Source organism: Rhagoletis zephyria, unplaced genomic scaffold (assembly GCF_001687245.7).
Source record: "Rhagoletis zephyria isolate East Lansing unplaced genomic scaffold, Rhagoletis_zephyria_1.1 Rzeph_scaffold_06008, whole genome shotgun sequence".
Taxonomy (NCBI): Eukaryota; Metazoa; Arthropoda; class Insecta; order Diptera; family Tephritidae; genus Rhagoletis; species Rhagoletis zephyria.
The window spans coordinates 20,200-34,527 of NW_016163091.1; the positions used below are offsets into that span (position 1 = coordinate 20,200).

Genomic DNA, 14,328 nt, shown 5'->3' on the forward strand with positions numbered 1-14,328 from the left:
TAGCAATGCACTTTTTTCCTAGCGCATGTTGTAATGCTTATTTTTTTACATTTACACAGCTCACATTCTAGGGAAACCGACGATGTGGACTTCAGTCCCGACAGCAAATATTTAACAACCATTACGAAAGATGGTCCTGGCTTGGGTTAGCTCTGGCGAGTATGAAACCACATCACCAACATCCAAATCGAATAGCACAACAAAAGCCACAACGATGATGAAAATAGAGTCAGCCACTATGAGCTCAACATAATCTTAAATATTTCTATTCAAGCCGGCTAATTATTTTATTAAAGTTACTTTATTTAAACAGCACAGATATAATCATAATCATTATAAAAGTATCTTTTATTTAATTAATATTTTCATTTAACCACCGCTTAGAACTCAACTTTTATGAATCGTAAAAAAATAATAATAATAAAAATTGAAACTCACGTTTGTAAACAATAACTGTAACTTGTAACTCACCCGAAAACTCTGTCTTTTTATGCACCCGTATATAATATTGTATTATTATTGTAAATATAAATAACTAAAATAAACCAAACGTCTGATTAAACTCCCTAGAAAAATTCTGAGTATGCAATTATTATTGTGTAGTGTATTTTATTGTAGGTATTCAGATAGTTACAGTTTTGAAAAAAGCACATTTGTTTAACTATTATCTAACATTAATAAAATAGCTTTCAGCAAATGAAATGGAAAATGGAAATGGAAAATGGAATGAAAAATGGATATATGAAATTAAAATTAATTTAGATTCATAAACTCACAGTCCATATATTTTTTTTTTTTTACTTTACTTTACAAATCACAATTCATTTCTCTTAAAAAGTAAGTGGCACTTATACATCACTTTTTGACTTTTGTATTTTTACATTTTGAAATTCAGGGTACGAGTTAAGAGCTCTAACAAATTTTGATTTCTCTAAAATATAATTTTACTGGACAAAAGTTCCACTGAATTATAAGTGGCTTGCTCAGTATTGTATCAGTCAAATATATAGATAGCTGCTGTGCTTTACTGACTTAGTAATAATTTCATGTGGCAAAAAGTGTGCACTCAACCATCGACATGTAGGCCCATCAGAATTAGCACTGCGTCCGTGGCGGAGAAGTATCATACTGATTTGTTTACACCGACGCTCTCATTGTTGTATCTCTTTACGTTCTGTGCGACATGTCATTTTTGTACACGGACGCAATGTGCTCATTCTGATTGGTCTAATAGTCAATACTTAATAATATAGTTATACTAGTCTTTAGTTGAATAGTTTTGTTCCTCTTGTACTTCTTCATGCTCGTCAATCTGCGCTTGCATAACAATATCAGTGCATCGACGCATCACTAGCGCTTGGTTAGGCTTTTTCATTTTGGAAATGGCAGAACATATCATTTTCCCAAAACCACTTATCTCCGCACTAAACCCTTCTCGATTACCTTTACGTGCACATACCTCCTGGAAAGTTTTTACGGTATCCAGTATTGCAGTGTCTAACTCGTCATCCTGTGCGGCTCCTCGCAGATGGAATTGAAGTTGACTTAGGAGGTGACTGCGCAGGGGAAATTTGAGGTGACTGCGCAAGCAAGGCGGAATCGCAAAGTATGTCTAAAATTTCGCCACTTACATCATTTGTTTGCAATGATGGCGCACTTTGTCGCATTCTGTAAAAATACTTTCGTCATAATCCTACTCAATATTATAAATGTGAAAATTAGTATAGTTGGTTGAGGATCAACGGGGGGAGCCGCGATTCATGCTAGTTGTTACATATGTATGTATAATGTTAATGGATGTTACTTACGGTTTAGGAATAATATGACTTCTTAGAAACTGCAGGCTGTCTAATAGCACTCACTGCCTTCCCAAAAGCGCGCCACTTCCTGAGGAGGAGTTTCTAATTTCCTTGCTGAAGCGCTCTCTCAAATTTCCCCACCGCTTCATGACAATGGATTCTATTAAGAATATAAAAACATCTTATAAGTAATAACGCTCAACTAATTTACGTTTACCATTAACTTCCAAACTGTTGGCAACTTCCAGCCAAGCTCGTCTTTTTTTCTCCGGGTTCTTGAAGTCTGTATGACTTTTATCGTACAAACAGGGACAGCTCCGGACAGACTCAATAAGCTTTTCATCATCCATTGCTAATACTCAAATACTGAACGCGGAAAAACTGAATAATATATTAACACCATGAAAATGAAAGGCACGGGCGAAAAAATACAAATTAAAACTTACATAATGAAAAGTGCAACAATTCTTTTTTTTTGCGATTTGAGTGGGGTTTTTCCAATATACATCGTTCATTCGAGCGCCAGGTTATCCCACTGCTTGGTGTTACACATGAATGTGACTAAATGAGGAAATTGAGATCGTATGTCTTGTGAAAAGATTAGTTGCAACAGGATTAATTGTAAACTGCACCGAACGCGAAAAAACGAAACAAATTAGACAATATACTGAAAAAATAACCTTTTGCAAAGTGACGCGAAAAATAAAAGCGCAAAATGACGCAATTCAGATATCAGCTGTTTATGGTTATGGCGGAAAACCAAAATTCAATGGGCCTCTATAGCTATGGCGTTATGGTATGGCACCACTAATCGAATACAGTTTTGCCCATAAGGTTGGTTGGAACAGTTGTTTTATATAGTTATGGTTATGTCACCACTAATTTAAGCGTAAACCTCTCACGATTTCCACGAACTTTGTTCCAGAATGATCGCATACGAGTGCTAGACCGAGATGAGCGCGATGGCTTAAAAACTTGAGAGTTCTGGAAGATTTTCTCACGTGCTTGTTCGTATTCAGCTACGCGAATATGATATGGCTTAAATGGACTAGTTGTTTTAGGATTTTCAGTTTCGGAATCTAAGTAAATTTCAGGAATTGAGTCTGAGTTATTTAGTTGGCGTTGTTCACCTGGTTCGGTTTGCGTGCACTCGTCGGTGCACTCCCTTGCAAGTTTTTTGGCTTACTACAGCTTGTGCAAGTAGGCTTGTAGGTATTTGGTTTCCCACATCCGTAGCAGAAAACTTTTCGCTCCCCTAAGCATTCTTGGTAGCGGTGGCCAGGTTGCGAGCAATTCCAACAAGTTAACGTAATAGCGGATACTTCGTTTTCGGTGGGCATAACGAAGGTACTTTCCTCGTTATTATCAGGGATATCAGATTCACTGTTAATTTCAGTAACATATTTCCGTATGGGGTTTTGCCTTGTTATATGTGTGGAATGTCGTCTTTTCAAGTCGTCCAAGAAAAACTCGCGCTTCCTACGAACTTCTCTTAGACGAGAAACTGAAAAAATTTGAAGATTAAGGAATTCATGCTGTATTTCAGGTAGTAAGTTTCTGCGTAGTATCTCTACTAACGATTGCTCTGGAATAGGTTCTGATAATCGGTCTATTATCTAGCATATGGAATCATAAAAAGAATCGAATGTTTCGTTTGCCCTCTGCTTCCTCTTATCATTTCGCGATAATCTACATCAGTACGAGTGTCATTGTATTGGAGGCGTAACGCATTGCACAAGTCTTGCCAACGAATGTTACGTGCAGCCTTGTGATAACGCCAAAACCAATCGCTTGCTTTGCCATCGAAAAGTGAACTGACGTAGCAACATAACAGAGAGAAACTTCCGCCAAGAGTTTGTAATGTTAAGGCTTCCACGCGATAAATGAAATTTTCAACCGAGAGACCATCTGTGCCCCCCGTGAATTTAACTTTCCAGTTATAAATTATGAGACCGACTTTATCCGGTCTAAAAGACAAATCAGAATCAGCTTGATCTCCATATTGTCCAAGATGTGTGGGTACTTGTTCGGTATTGACAGTTGGTGGTAAGCCAAGCAATTGTTCAAACGTTTGTTGCTCCACGGCCGGCAAAGTCTGAACTCGAGAATTGGTGGGGAAAGCATTGTTAGTTAGAGAAGAAGCTTGAATGCTGAATCTCCTTAACCCTGCATCGATATTAGTCTCGACAAGTTGCTTGATTTGCTGGCTTAATTCAGTAAGCATATGCGCTTGTTGTGCGCCAACCGCTGCATTCACCAAATTTTGAACCTGATCTGGAGAGTTCCGTGGCGACTTGCTTATTTGTAAAACGCTAGCTGCGGCCGCGACTGTAGCACTACTATCGTCGGCGTCTAGCGGGGGTACAGAATCAGTCCGTCTAGGTGTTTGGGACCTGGTATTATGGCCATGGGAGACAGTCTTAGTAGGCGCTGTTGTCTTGGTTTTATGAGGAGCGAGCTTCGTGTAACAAGCTGGGCAAAAATCCTGCGTTTGTGAGTATTTAAAAAGACATGACTTATGAAAGGTATGGCTGCACACGGCGGTGGCCAATTGAGACGCGGTACTAATGTTGGTTTTGCATATGTGGCAGTGCATTGCACTTGCTTGACCTGCTATCTCTTCTGTACTACCTTTGACGGACATTGTTTAGCTTGATGACTTGTAACGAATAATTTATGGTGATAAAGAGATGTTGACAACAATATCTAGTTCGGTTTGGAAGGGCGGAAAAATGTTGATTGTCAACCAAATATTTGTACAATTCATTGATTCCGGTAGCTGATCGGTAGGAGTGTTACGGTACTGTGTGGGAGGTGAAAAAATATAGGCTGACTTCCAAAACGTATCAATACAATGTTTGGAAACTGTTATACTGCGGTATTCAAACTATTTTTATATGCAGAGTTGCGACACATTGCAACCATATACATTGCATATTTTAAATATTCAATATAGCAATGAAAAATTTTTCTGAATTTTCCATTTCTAAAACACCAATACTAACCAATAACAAACGAAGCATCAACTTTGTTTCGGGTGCGCTGATTGCTCGAGCGATGCGTTTCGATAAATTTTCGGCTGCGTTTTGGAACAGTATACATTGTCAATATTTTGTAGTTGGACGTTTTGGAACCTTATACTTTGTACGTATGCAAAGCAATTGACGTTTTGGAAGTCAGCCATATTTTCGGCAAATCAGGAAGACAAAGCTGGAAATAGAATAAGAGTGAAAGGCTAAGATTACCTTTCTCTGGTAACTAGTTCGACTAAGTCTGTATATCTTCGTTTCCCAAACTAGAAAGTTCCTAAAGAAAGAAATATCGAATTATATCTTAATACGCAGCCAGTGGGTAGTTCGAGACCACACCTCCCGTATTTCCAGCGTATTTAAAGAAAATAATTAAAAGACAACTGATAGAAGACAACGAATAGTTAGATACTTTTTTTTCCATTGGCTTTTTTACCGTAGAAATTTACTAAGATGTCCAATGGTAATCTAGGTTGCCAAATGGATAGATAAAAGGGAAAAATCATGGAAAGGAAGAAGAAATTCGTTCGGAGACCCACAACCCAAATTTAAAAACAAATTATTCAAATTCGCGTTTATGTATTAATACGAGAGATATTGATGTTGGGACCCCATGTTGGGCGCCAAAAATTTATTTCTGTAGCATATAACTGTGGCAGCTGTAAGTATGTAGGTTCAAACACCAAAAAAAAACCGTTTGATTGCAAGCACAAGCTGGCGGCACGCGTTCGCTTCCGGCTCCTGTCTCGTCGGCTAAGAGGGGTAGTCTTCTTGCCGCTTGTGACCTGCCTAACCCACTACCACACGCTTAAATAAACTTTAAATGTCCGCGTGCTGAGGTTTAAATTAAAAGAAGATAGATCAAGGAAGATAGGTAAAGAAGATTCCTAGCGTATTTGCCATGGTTGGCTTAAATCAAATTACCAACCAATATCGCCCACCCAACCGTGATCACCCGCATAACCAGTGGAAAAACTTAGATTGGGGTGATCCCTCCTCCCATCACCATACCCCTCTACCGATAGCACGAAATCAAGGAAATTATGTTTACTCCATATTTACAAATTTATTATTAATTCAAATTCATTACTTAAAACTAATTGAATGATATACGGTCACGCATGTACCCGCTCGCAGTTACCGCTTAAGCTTTATAGAGAAACGTTAAATTAAACCTATATATTATAAGTATTTAAGCTCCTAAATTATTTAAAAACTATAAGCGAAGAAAAAAAACACTAAGTTAAAAACAATAAGAGCTGCATATACGTATGTATATGTATGTTTCTTTCGCTCAGATGCCTCGATCGATTGCCAACATTTCGGGCCGGGTACTCAATGCCTGGTTAACACTAATCTCCGGTTAAACATCGTTATCGACGTTACCGACTCCCTGTTGTATGCATGGAGTCGAAGACGTGGATAACCATGTTTAACCGCAGATTAGTGTTAACCAGATATTGAGTAACCGGCCCTAAATGTTTATATGCATTTAATATCAAAAGTAATTATGTATAAGAGTTCAATTGACTTACAAAGTGTTGCGTTGCTTCCACGATGAAAGATCTTTCATAGTGTTGGTAGATACAAAGCGGCTAGAAATGTTGCTAGAGTTGCAGACGATGCAGCTTATTTTGCTGTTAGCATCCGTATTTATGTTGCGGTTCATATGGCTGTTAATGTTGACAATAACAGAAGAGCACAGTCGAAAGATTAATATGTGTTACTTCACGAGCTCGCCTTTAATTAAAACAACTTTTTTCAGTAGTAATTAATTTTATTCTTTCTTCGAAGATGACTTTATACTACTTTAAAAACATTTGTTTCTTTTGGCGTATGCAGACGAACTGTCCCGTAACGATCGTTATTGCCTTTATATTATTTTATCACGCTACTATATTTACAGCAAGTGTCTTGTGTACAATAGTTAGAAAAATACATACATTAATGTGTTTGGAAATATACCGCTTATGTCTATGTACCCACTAGGAAATCTTACATATTGGGTACCCACTAGGAACGGCGGCAACATTCCCTCCCTCGTAAGCGAGTCCTCCGAGCATACTTCTTCGGATTGCCGACGTCCAGCACAGCTAGTTTTATGGCAGGTCGATCCAGAATTCCGCGTGCTGTTTTCATGGTTGCGCGCCTCACCTGGCCATCCTTTGCTGTGACGACGTCCACTATGATGCCCTTCGGCCAACAGTTCCTTGCCATAGACTCGTCGACAATTACCACTACGTCGCCAACCTTTAAAGGGGGTTGCTTTTCGAACCACTTGGCTCTCCGCGTTAGGATCGGTCGATACTCTTTCCCCATCTCTGCCAGAACCTATTCACATACAGTTGCGTTTGACGATAGCGTTGGCACAGGTCTCCGCCGCTTACGATTGGTTTGTAGCCGGAGGATGAGCCCAATAAAATGTGGTTCGGCGTGAGCGCTTCATCGTCGCACCCGTCTATGGTAACGAAAGTAGGCGGTCTTGAATTGATCATAAACTCGACTTCTAAGAGAGCGCTACGAGGGGTTTCATCATTAAAGTTATGCTCGGGATGCATTTCATTTAACACGGTCTTGATCGACCTTATAAGACGTTCCCACGCCCCGCTCATATGAAGCGCCGCCGGTGGGTTGAAGTTCCACTTGATATTGTCAAATTTTGTCTGCATAGTTGCGTAGTCTACTTGCTTTGCTTCGATACGCAAGATATTGCTGGTCGCTTTGAAGTTCGTACCGTTATCGGTGTAGATTTCTCGCGGTACTCCGCGTAGTGAAATAAAATGACGTAAGCATAAGACGCAGGAGCTTGTGTCAAGGCTGTAGGCGATCTCTACGTGGATAGCTCTAACCGTGAGGCACGTGAAGATTACGCCCCAACGTTTTTCTCGATGTCTACCAACAACGACGAATATTGGGCTAAAATAGTCGATACCAAAGTATCTAAACGGTCGTTCGAAGCTTGCGAGTCTAGCGGTAGGTAAGGGAGCCATTTTTGGAGGACGAGGTGTCGCAAATTTATTTTTGCAAGTTTGACACATTCGACGTACCATACGATACAGGACACGGAGCCGCGGTATGTGGAATCCCCCTCCTAATTCATTTATTGCAGTTTCATGTGATATGTGCTGATACCTTTCGTGGGCGTCTTTAACTATAAGGTAGGCGATGTGGTGTTTACCCGGCAGAACCACAGCATTGCGAGCTGCGAGGAATTCGGCCCGACCTCGAACACGTACGACATCAAACTCATCTACATATACATCAAGCGCTTTTAATTTACTGCTTTTTTCAAGACTCTTACCGCTTTTTAGGTTAAGTAGATCGTTTCCGTACTCGCTAAGCTGCGCCTGAATTATTAGTGCCGTTTTTGCTGCTTTAACCATTTCAAACGTGACCATGTTGGGCAGCTCCCGTGATCGAGACTTTGCTTTGACTTTCCCTATATAAAGAATGAATCTAGCCAGCGCACGATACAGCCTTCTCCAGTTTGAAAAATACTCGAAGTTGATAGTGAGTTTCTTCTGTTCCAACTTCCTGATATGTAGTAAGTGATTTTTTACTTCGCTGTTGTCGACTGATCCCAAGTCGTCGCGGTAGGGCCACTTGCATTCATCGTATTGCAAGAATGTTGGTCCATTAAACCAAAGGCTTGTGTCAATTTTAGAGTCAACCTTAGTTGCCAGGTCCGAAGGGTTTAAAAGCGATGGTACCCATTTCCATTGGTTCAAATTCGTTCGCTCTAAGATGTCAGCAACTCGAAACATTACGAATTAGCGGAATTGTCGGGGATCAATACCAAACCATTTCAGTACCGTTGTTCAATCTGTCCAGAATATTTTCTTTTTTATTTGTAGCCGTGGTATGCCTTATATCTTTAAAGCCAGTCTCGCGCCCAGTACTGCTGCTTGAAGGTCCAGGCGGGGGATTGATACCGGGTTCAGAGGTGCTACCTTTGATTTAGCGGCTACAATAGAAACGTCGATATGGGAGCCACTCTTGACGCGCAGGTAGCATACCGCTGCGTAGCCGAATTCGCCGGCGTCTGCGAAGGTATGCAGTTGAACAGTTTCGTGCAGGAGATAAGATGAGTAGGGTCTGGGTATTTCAACTTTGGTCATGGCTGATAGGGCGGTCTTCCACTGGCACCATTTTGACTCCATTGCGGCGTCGATCTCCTCGTCCAAGTCAATGTCTGAGCGCCATATTTCTTGGAGTAACATTTTTAGTGTTATTGTATAGTGAGATAAAAGACCAAGAGTGTCGAAAATTGACATTAAGACCTGAAGGATTTCGCGCTTGATTGGTGTAGTGTCACTTGTTACAACGTTTCGCCTTAGTCTTGTGAACCTGAACGCGTATTTGAATAGAATCCTAGAATCTTTTCGTTCGAATTCAACTGCAATGGTTCCTGAGCCCTATTACAACTGCCTTCCATATGTTTTAAGACCGCTGCTGAGTTTGATGCCCAGTTGCGAATATGAAATCCGGCTGAGGCGTGTATATGTTTCACCGTTTTTGCTAGTTCTATGACAGCCTGTTCGCTATCCCCACTGTAGATAAAGTCGTCAATGTAATGGTAACGTTTTATAGCATCGACGGCTTCTGGATATTGTTGAACGAAAGTGTTCGCGCATTTCTGTCGCGCACATAGTGTGCGATGCACGGAGCGCAGCTAATACCGAACGTGAGGGCGCGCATGACGTAGACGCTTGGTTGGCTAATGTCGTCCTCCTTGTCCAACCAAGGCCACCTTTCCGATGCGAAATTCCAATAAGATGTCGACTAAAGGGATCAAAAAATCGGGCCCGCCTAGAACGGTGTCGTTGAGCGCTATGCCTTTACTTTTAGCTGCAGCGTCCCAGACTAGGCGCACTTTCCCAGGTTTAATATTGGCATATACCACACGCGTCCTTTATGTGCTACTAGCTCAGCTGTGCTCAACTTCTTTGCGTAGCCCCTAGTTAAAAGGTTGTCGATCTGCTTCTGAATAGCTACCTTTAGTGACGGATCCTTACGAAATTTGTTATTGAGGCACACGAGGCGTTTGTAAGCCATTTCGTAGCTGTCGGGCAATCTGATTTCCTCGTGTCGCCATAGTAGTCCAACCTCGTACCTGTTGTTAACTTTTCTGCACGTCGATTCAAGTATGGCTACTGCCCTTGGTCATCGGGTGAGCGCAGCATCGTTGGTTTGGGGTCATCTAATTGGAAATTCTCCTTAACCATTTCGTGCAGTCTTTCATTTTCGGCTTTGCACGCGCATGTATGTACGTTTAGGCGCGCGTTCGACGATGAACCGTTACAACGACCTTGTATAGCCCAACCCAATCTAGTCTTCGTTGCTATCGGTTGGCACCAACTACCTTCTCGAATCTTAAGCGGTACGGCCACTTGCCAATTGTCGGAGCCAATAAGCAATGTCGGCTTCGCGTTAACGTATGATTGTATTGATAGGCCGGTCATATATGGGTAATCCTTGGTAATTTTCGCCATGTCAACAGTTTGCCTTGGCAGACCGAGATGGCTCACGGTGTGCACCCCAGTAATGTTAAACGCTTTGTTATGCTGTGTGCCACTGATCGTGAACGAAGTTCTCACAGATGCATCTTCATTACGGGTATTGTCGCTAGTCCAGCGAAGGCATAATGGTTCGGGAACACCTGTCAGGTTTAGTTGCTTGAAGATTTTTTCTTCGATGAGGGTTACTGATGAACCTTCGTCTAAAAAGGCAAATGTATCAATATAGTTTCCATTTCCATATATACGAACCGGCAAGATGCGAAAGTAGGGAGAAGACTTTCGTCTGGTGTCGTTGTGTGAGTTAACACTTCCGCTGGCTGTCACGCTAGGGTAGTCATGGCTGTTTTGTGAGTTCAGGGCCGTAATTTCGTGCAGGAGCGGGTGATGTTTGGCTTTACAACCTTCCACTCCGCAGGTCCTGGCTACGAAGCATATGCGTCGGTGAGCGTTAAGGCATTGGCGACATAACTTTAACGCGCGGACAACATCCCATCTGCAAGTTGAACTCAGCTTTCTAAAGTCCTGGCGCTGTGCCACTCGGTCCACCAGCTTTACAGTGGCTACAGGTGACATCTCGTTGTGCGTTGGGTGTTTGCATGTGCGTGTTGATAATCCCGCCTCTTTTCGGAGTAGTGTATCCGACTACTTGACTCGCTGCTTCAGCAAGTGCTTAGAGCCAGTCACTAAATATTTTTACTATTGGCTCGTGTTGTCCTTTCGGATGCATAGCACAAGCAAGCTTGTGGTTGTTTGTCAACTTGTCCAGCAAATCTTTCACTAGAGTAGGGTTATTCATATAAGCCCCCATGCGGCAGGATTCCATCGTGGAGTACACGTTGCGCACGCAGAGCGCAAAGTCTATGAGGCCATCTAGTCTCTTTTATAGGTGGAACCCTTTTCACCTTTTCGATCAAATTCTCAATTATTAGCTCTGGCCTGCCGAAGCACATGCGCAAAGTTTGAATGATTTCCGGGACCATTGCCGGCAACAATAGTTTGCTTTGAACCATCTCTCTGGCTTTACCTTTTAAACAGGCTTGTAGACGCATTAGATTCTCAGCATTTGCATAGCCCGCGATCTCCGTGCTGGTTTCAAGGCTACTAATGAACAGGGCCCATTCCTCCGGGTGGCCATGGAAATGCGGAAGCTCCTTTGGAATGGCTTGTCGTGCTGCTATTTGCGCAGGTGTTGTCACGTAGTTTGGATGTCCTGCAGTTAGTGGTGCTGTCACAAAGCGCGGGGGTACTGGCAAATTGGCTGCGGAAGCTGATGCCGGGAGGTGCAGCGGAGTGGTAACCAATTGATTGGGACCACTCGTATGTGTAGCTGTCCCAGTGTAACCGTCAGCTGTGCTCCATGGATTTAAAGGCGGTGCTTCCTGTGTAGGTGAGGATGTTGATTGCAATAAATGTGAACTAGGTATTCGTACTATTTCGCTGCGTGCTTTGTTCGGGGGAGCTGCAGCACTCGTAGTTGCGTTGGAAGTTTGCGGATTGCATTTGGCGCAATTCCAGCTCTCGTCTTCTATTCCGCTGTTAACCCCGACACAGGTGAAATGGTACCACTTGTCGCACTGGTCACATTGTACCATACGGCTGTTATCCTTTTCGTTGCACTTGTGGCAATTGAATTCACCGCATAAGTCTCCTTGACTTTCCATTTGGAGTTCTTTATATAAAAAATTTAAATATGTAATGAATACGCGTACCGCGGTAGAGGAAAATGTTTTTAAAGAATTTGTTACTTCACGAGCTTGCCTTTAATTCAAACAACTTTTTTCAGTAGTAATTAATTTTATTCTTTCTTCGAAGATGACTTTATACTACTTTAAAAACATTTGTTTCTTTTGGCGTATGCAGACGAACTGTCCCGTAACGAACGTTATTGCCTTTATATTATTTTATCACGCCACTGCAAGTGTCTTGTGTACAATAGTTAGAAAAATACATACATTAATGTGTTTGGAAATATACCGCTTATGTCTATGTACCCACTAGTAAATCTTACGTATTGGGTACCCACTAGGAACGGCGGCAACAATATAATCTACACAAAAAAATCCTTTTACGTATTTCTTCTTTTTTGCTCAAAACTGGGATTTTATAACTGGTTTTGAGGTTGACACACTAAACAAAATCGGCTTTCGGGCAAATTGAATATCTTAATTAGTTTTTTTTTTCTCTAGTCATAACATTTCACTACCGTGTCTTACCTCGCATGAGATTTTCTCACAATTTTAGTAATTATTAACGGGTTGCTATGTACCGATACCGGTTCTCGTTATTCTCACTTAAGCAAATTCTTCTTATGTACACTATTTTTTTCCTTCAGATCTAATAATATGTATGTACGTATGAACACATATAATTTTATATTATACATTTCACATAATTAAACTTTACCTTTTTCCTTTTGTATTCTTTTTTTCAGCGTAATTTTGTCCGTTAAATGTTAATAAAAATATTACGGGAAAATTTCGATTTATCCACATATCTAGGTTCAAAGATCCGCGGGGAAAAAAATTCGTTTCACTGCTTAAGCCTACCCAGCGATCTTGGCTTGAGAGCCAATTCGGAAGTTGGATCTTCCTGTTACCCACATATACTTATGTATGCCGAAATTCCGAAAGCAAAACTTAATAATTTTTTTCCGCTAATTCCGCCGCTCGTCAATAACTTTCCGTCTGAATTCTATGACCGCCGCGCCAAACTGGTTTTTGCTATCCTCTCAGCACCTGTCGACTACTCACAGGGAATCTCAGAACGTGACATTCATATGACCGAAATGCATGGGGGTATATCGTTACGTACAAAATTATGTACATAAGAGCATGTATGTGCGGGTGTATGCTGTATACACACCAAATCTACAGTGACGAGCAAAACTGTAACATGGTGTAACACTTTTTAATTCACCCACCGCTATGTTTCCAAGTTCTGAGGACTTTCATCCTTTTTTTGTATATTCATGGGCGTAGCCAGGTAGGGGCAGGGGGGTGCTCGAGCCGCCCCCCCTAACTTTCAAATTTTCCTTATATATAAGTTAACACATCCGCCGTCACCCAACATGTTGCATTTTCACAGTCCAGCAATACACGTGCGCCATGTCAGCATAATTGTGGTTCACAACATAATTGACATCCTACACCTTTGTCAAGGCCAAATGCATTTCATCATATCATGCAATAGCAATATTGCACAACGTTATCAGACACCTATGGGAACCGTCGTCACAGTTAGTACCTCTGGCTAATGCTTACGCAACCATTACTATAACGGAGCCAATGCATTAGGCATTGCAGCGGTGTCAGCATAATTTCATTTCACACGGTTGTGAAATCAGTGTGTTGCATATTCCAAGTTACCTGTGGGAATTCAAGGCCAAGGCGGCTCACTGACGTCGCCTATGTCTGGCTATAGAACAACGGCAGCGGAACAGGCTATAAAGGGCGGCAGAACTCGGAGCAGCGGCAGTTGTATCGGGGTGTTACTATTGTCAATTAGGCTTATTTACTTATCTCAATAAAGACCTTTTATTATAACGTTTAAATTACCTCTTTTAATTCCAGATCAAGTTGGCCATTTAATTTTGTTTGTTGTCCAGGACCTTCACTCCTTAACTGGCGCCCGAGCAGGGACCAGTAGTGTTAGCAGTAAAATAAAATCGGGATAATCAAATCAGTGATTAAGTGATTGTGAAAAGTGGAAAGAAGTTATACCAAATAAAAGTGAAAAATAAAAATTAGCTAAAAGGCTATCTAAAAAGAAGCCAGTAAGTAAATCACAACAAAATAGTTTTTTTTTCTGCTATTTCACAGATGGAGTTCTTGCGAATGACCGCAGCAAATTTAACTGGTGCTGTCAATGCTCTTGTAGGAGAAATTTACACATTAGAAGGGCGCATGGCACACATAGACGCGGCTCACTGTAGGCCTGTAACACTAGGAGCTGACGCCTTAGTCGAACCAGCAGATGGGGTGG

General features: G+C 41.4%; 1 protein-coding gene across 1 annotated transcript; it reads right to left on the minus strand.

Moving 5' to 3' along the window:
• Positions 1 to 1,529: 1,529 nt before the first annotated feature.
• Positions 1,530 to 12,755, minus strand: LOC108372755 (uncharacterized). The gene is made up of 3 exons (XM_017628522.1): positions 6,364 to 12,755; positions 1,809 to 2,360; positions 1,530 to 1,668 (listed from the first exon to the last, which is right to left on the minus strand). The coding sequence occupies exon 1, from the start codon at positions 10,918 to 10,920 to the stop codon at positions 9,979 to 9,981; it is 942 nt and encodes a 313-aa protein (XP_017484011.1). The 5' UTR covers positions 10,921 to 12,755; the 3' UTR covers positions 1,530 to 1,668; positions 1,809 to 2,360; positions 6,364 to 9,978.
• Positions 12,756 to 14,328: the final 1,573 nt, after the last annotated feature.

Coding starts and splice junctions, on each gene's coding strand:
- LOC108372755 (XM_017628522.1), bottom strand. CDS start 10,920: ATGTCACCTGTAGCCACTGTAAAGCTGGTGGACCGAGTGGCACAGCGC.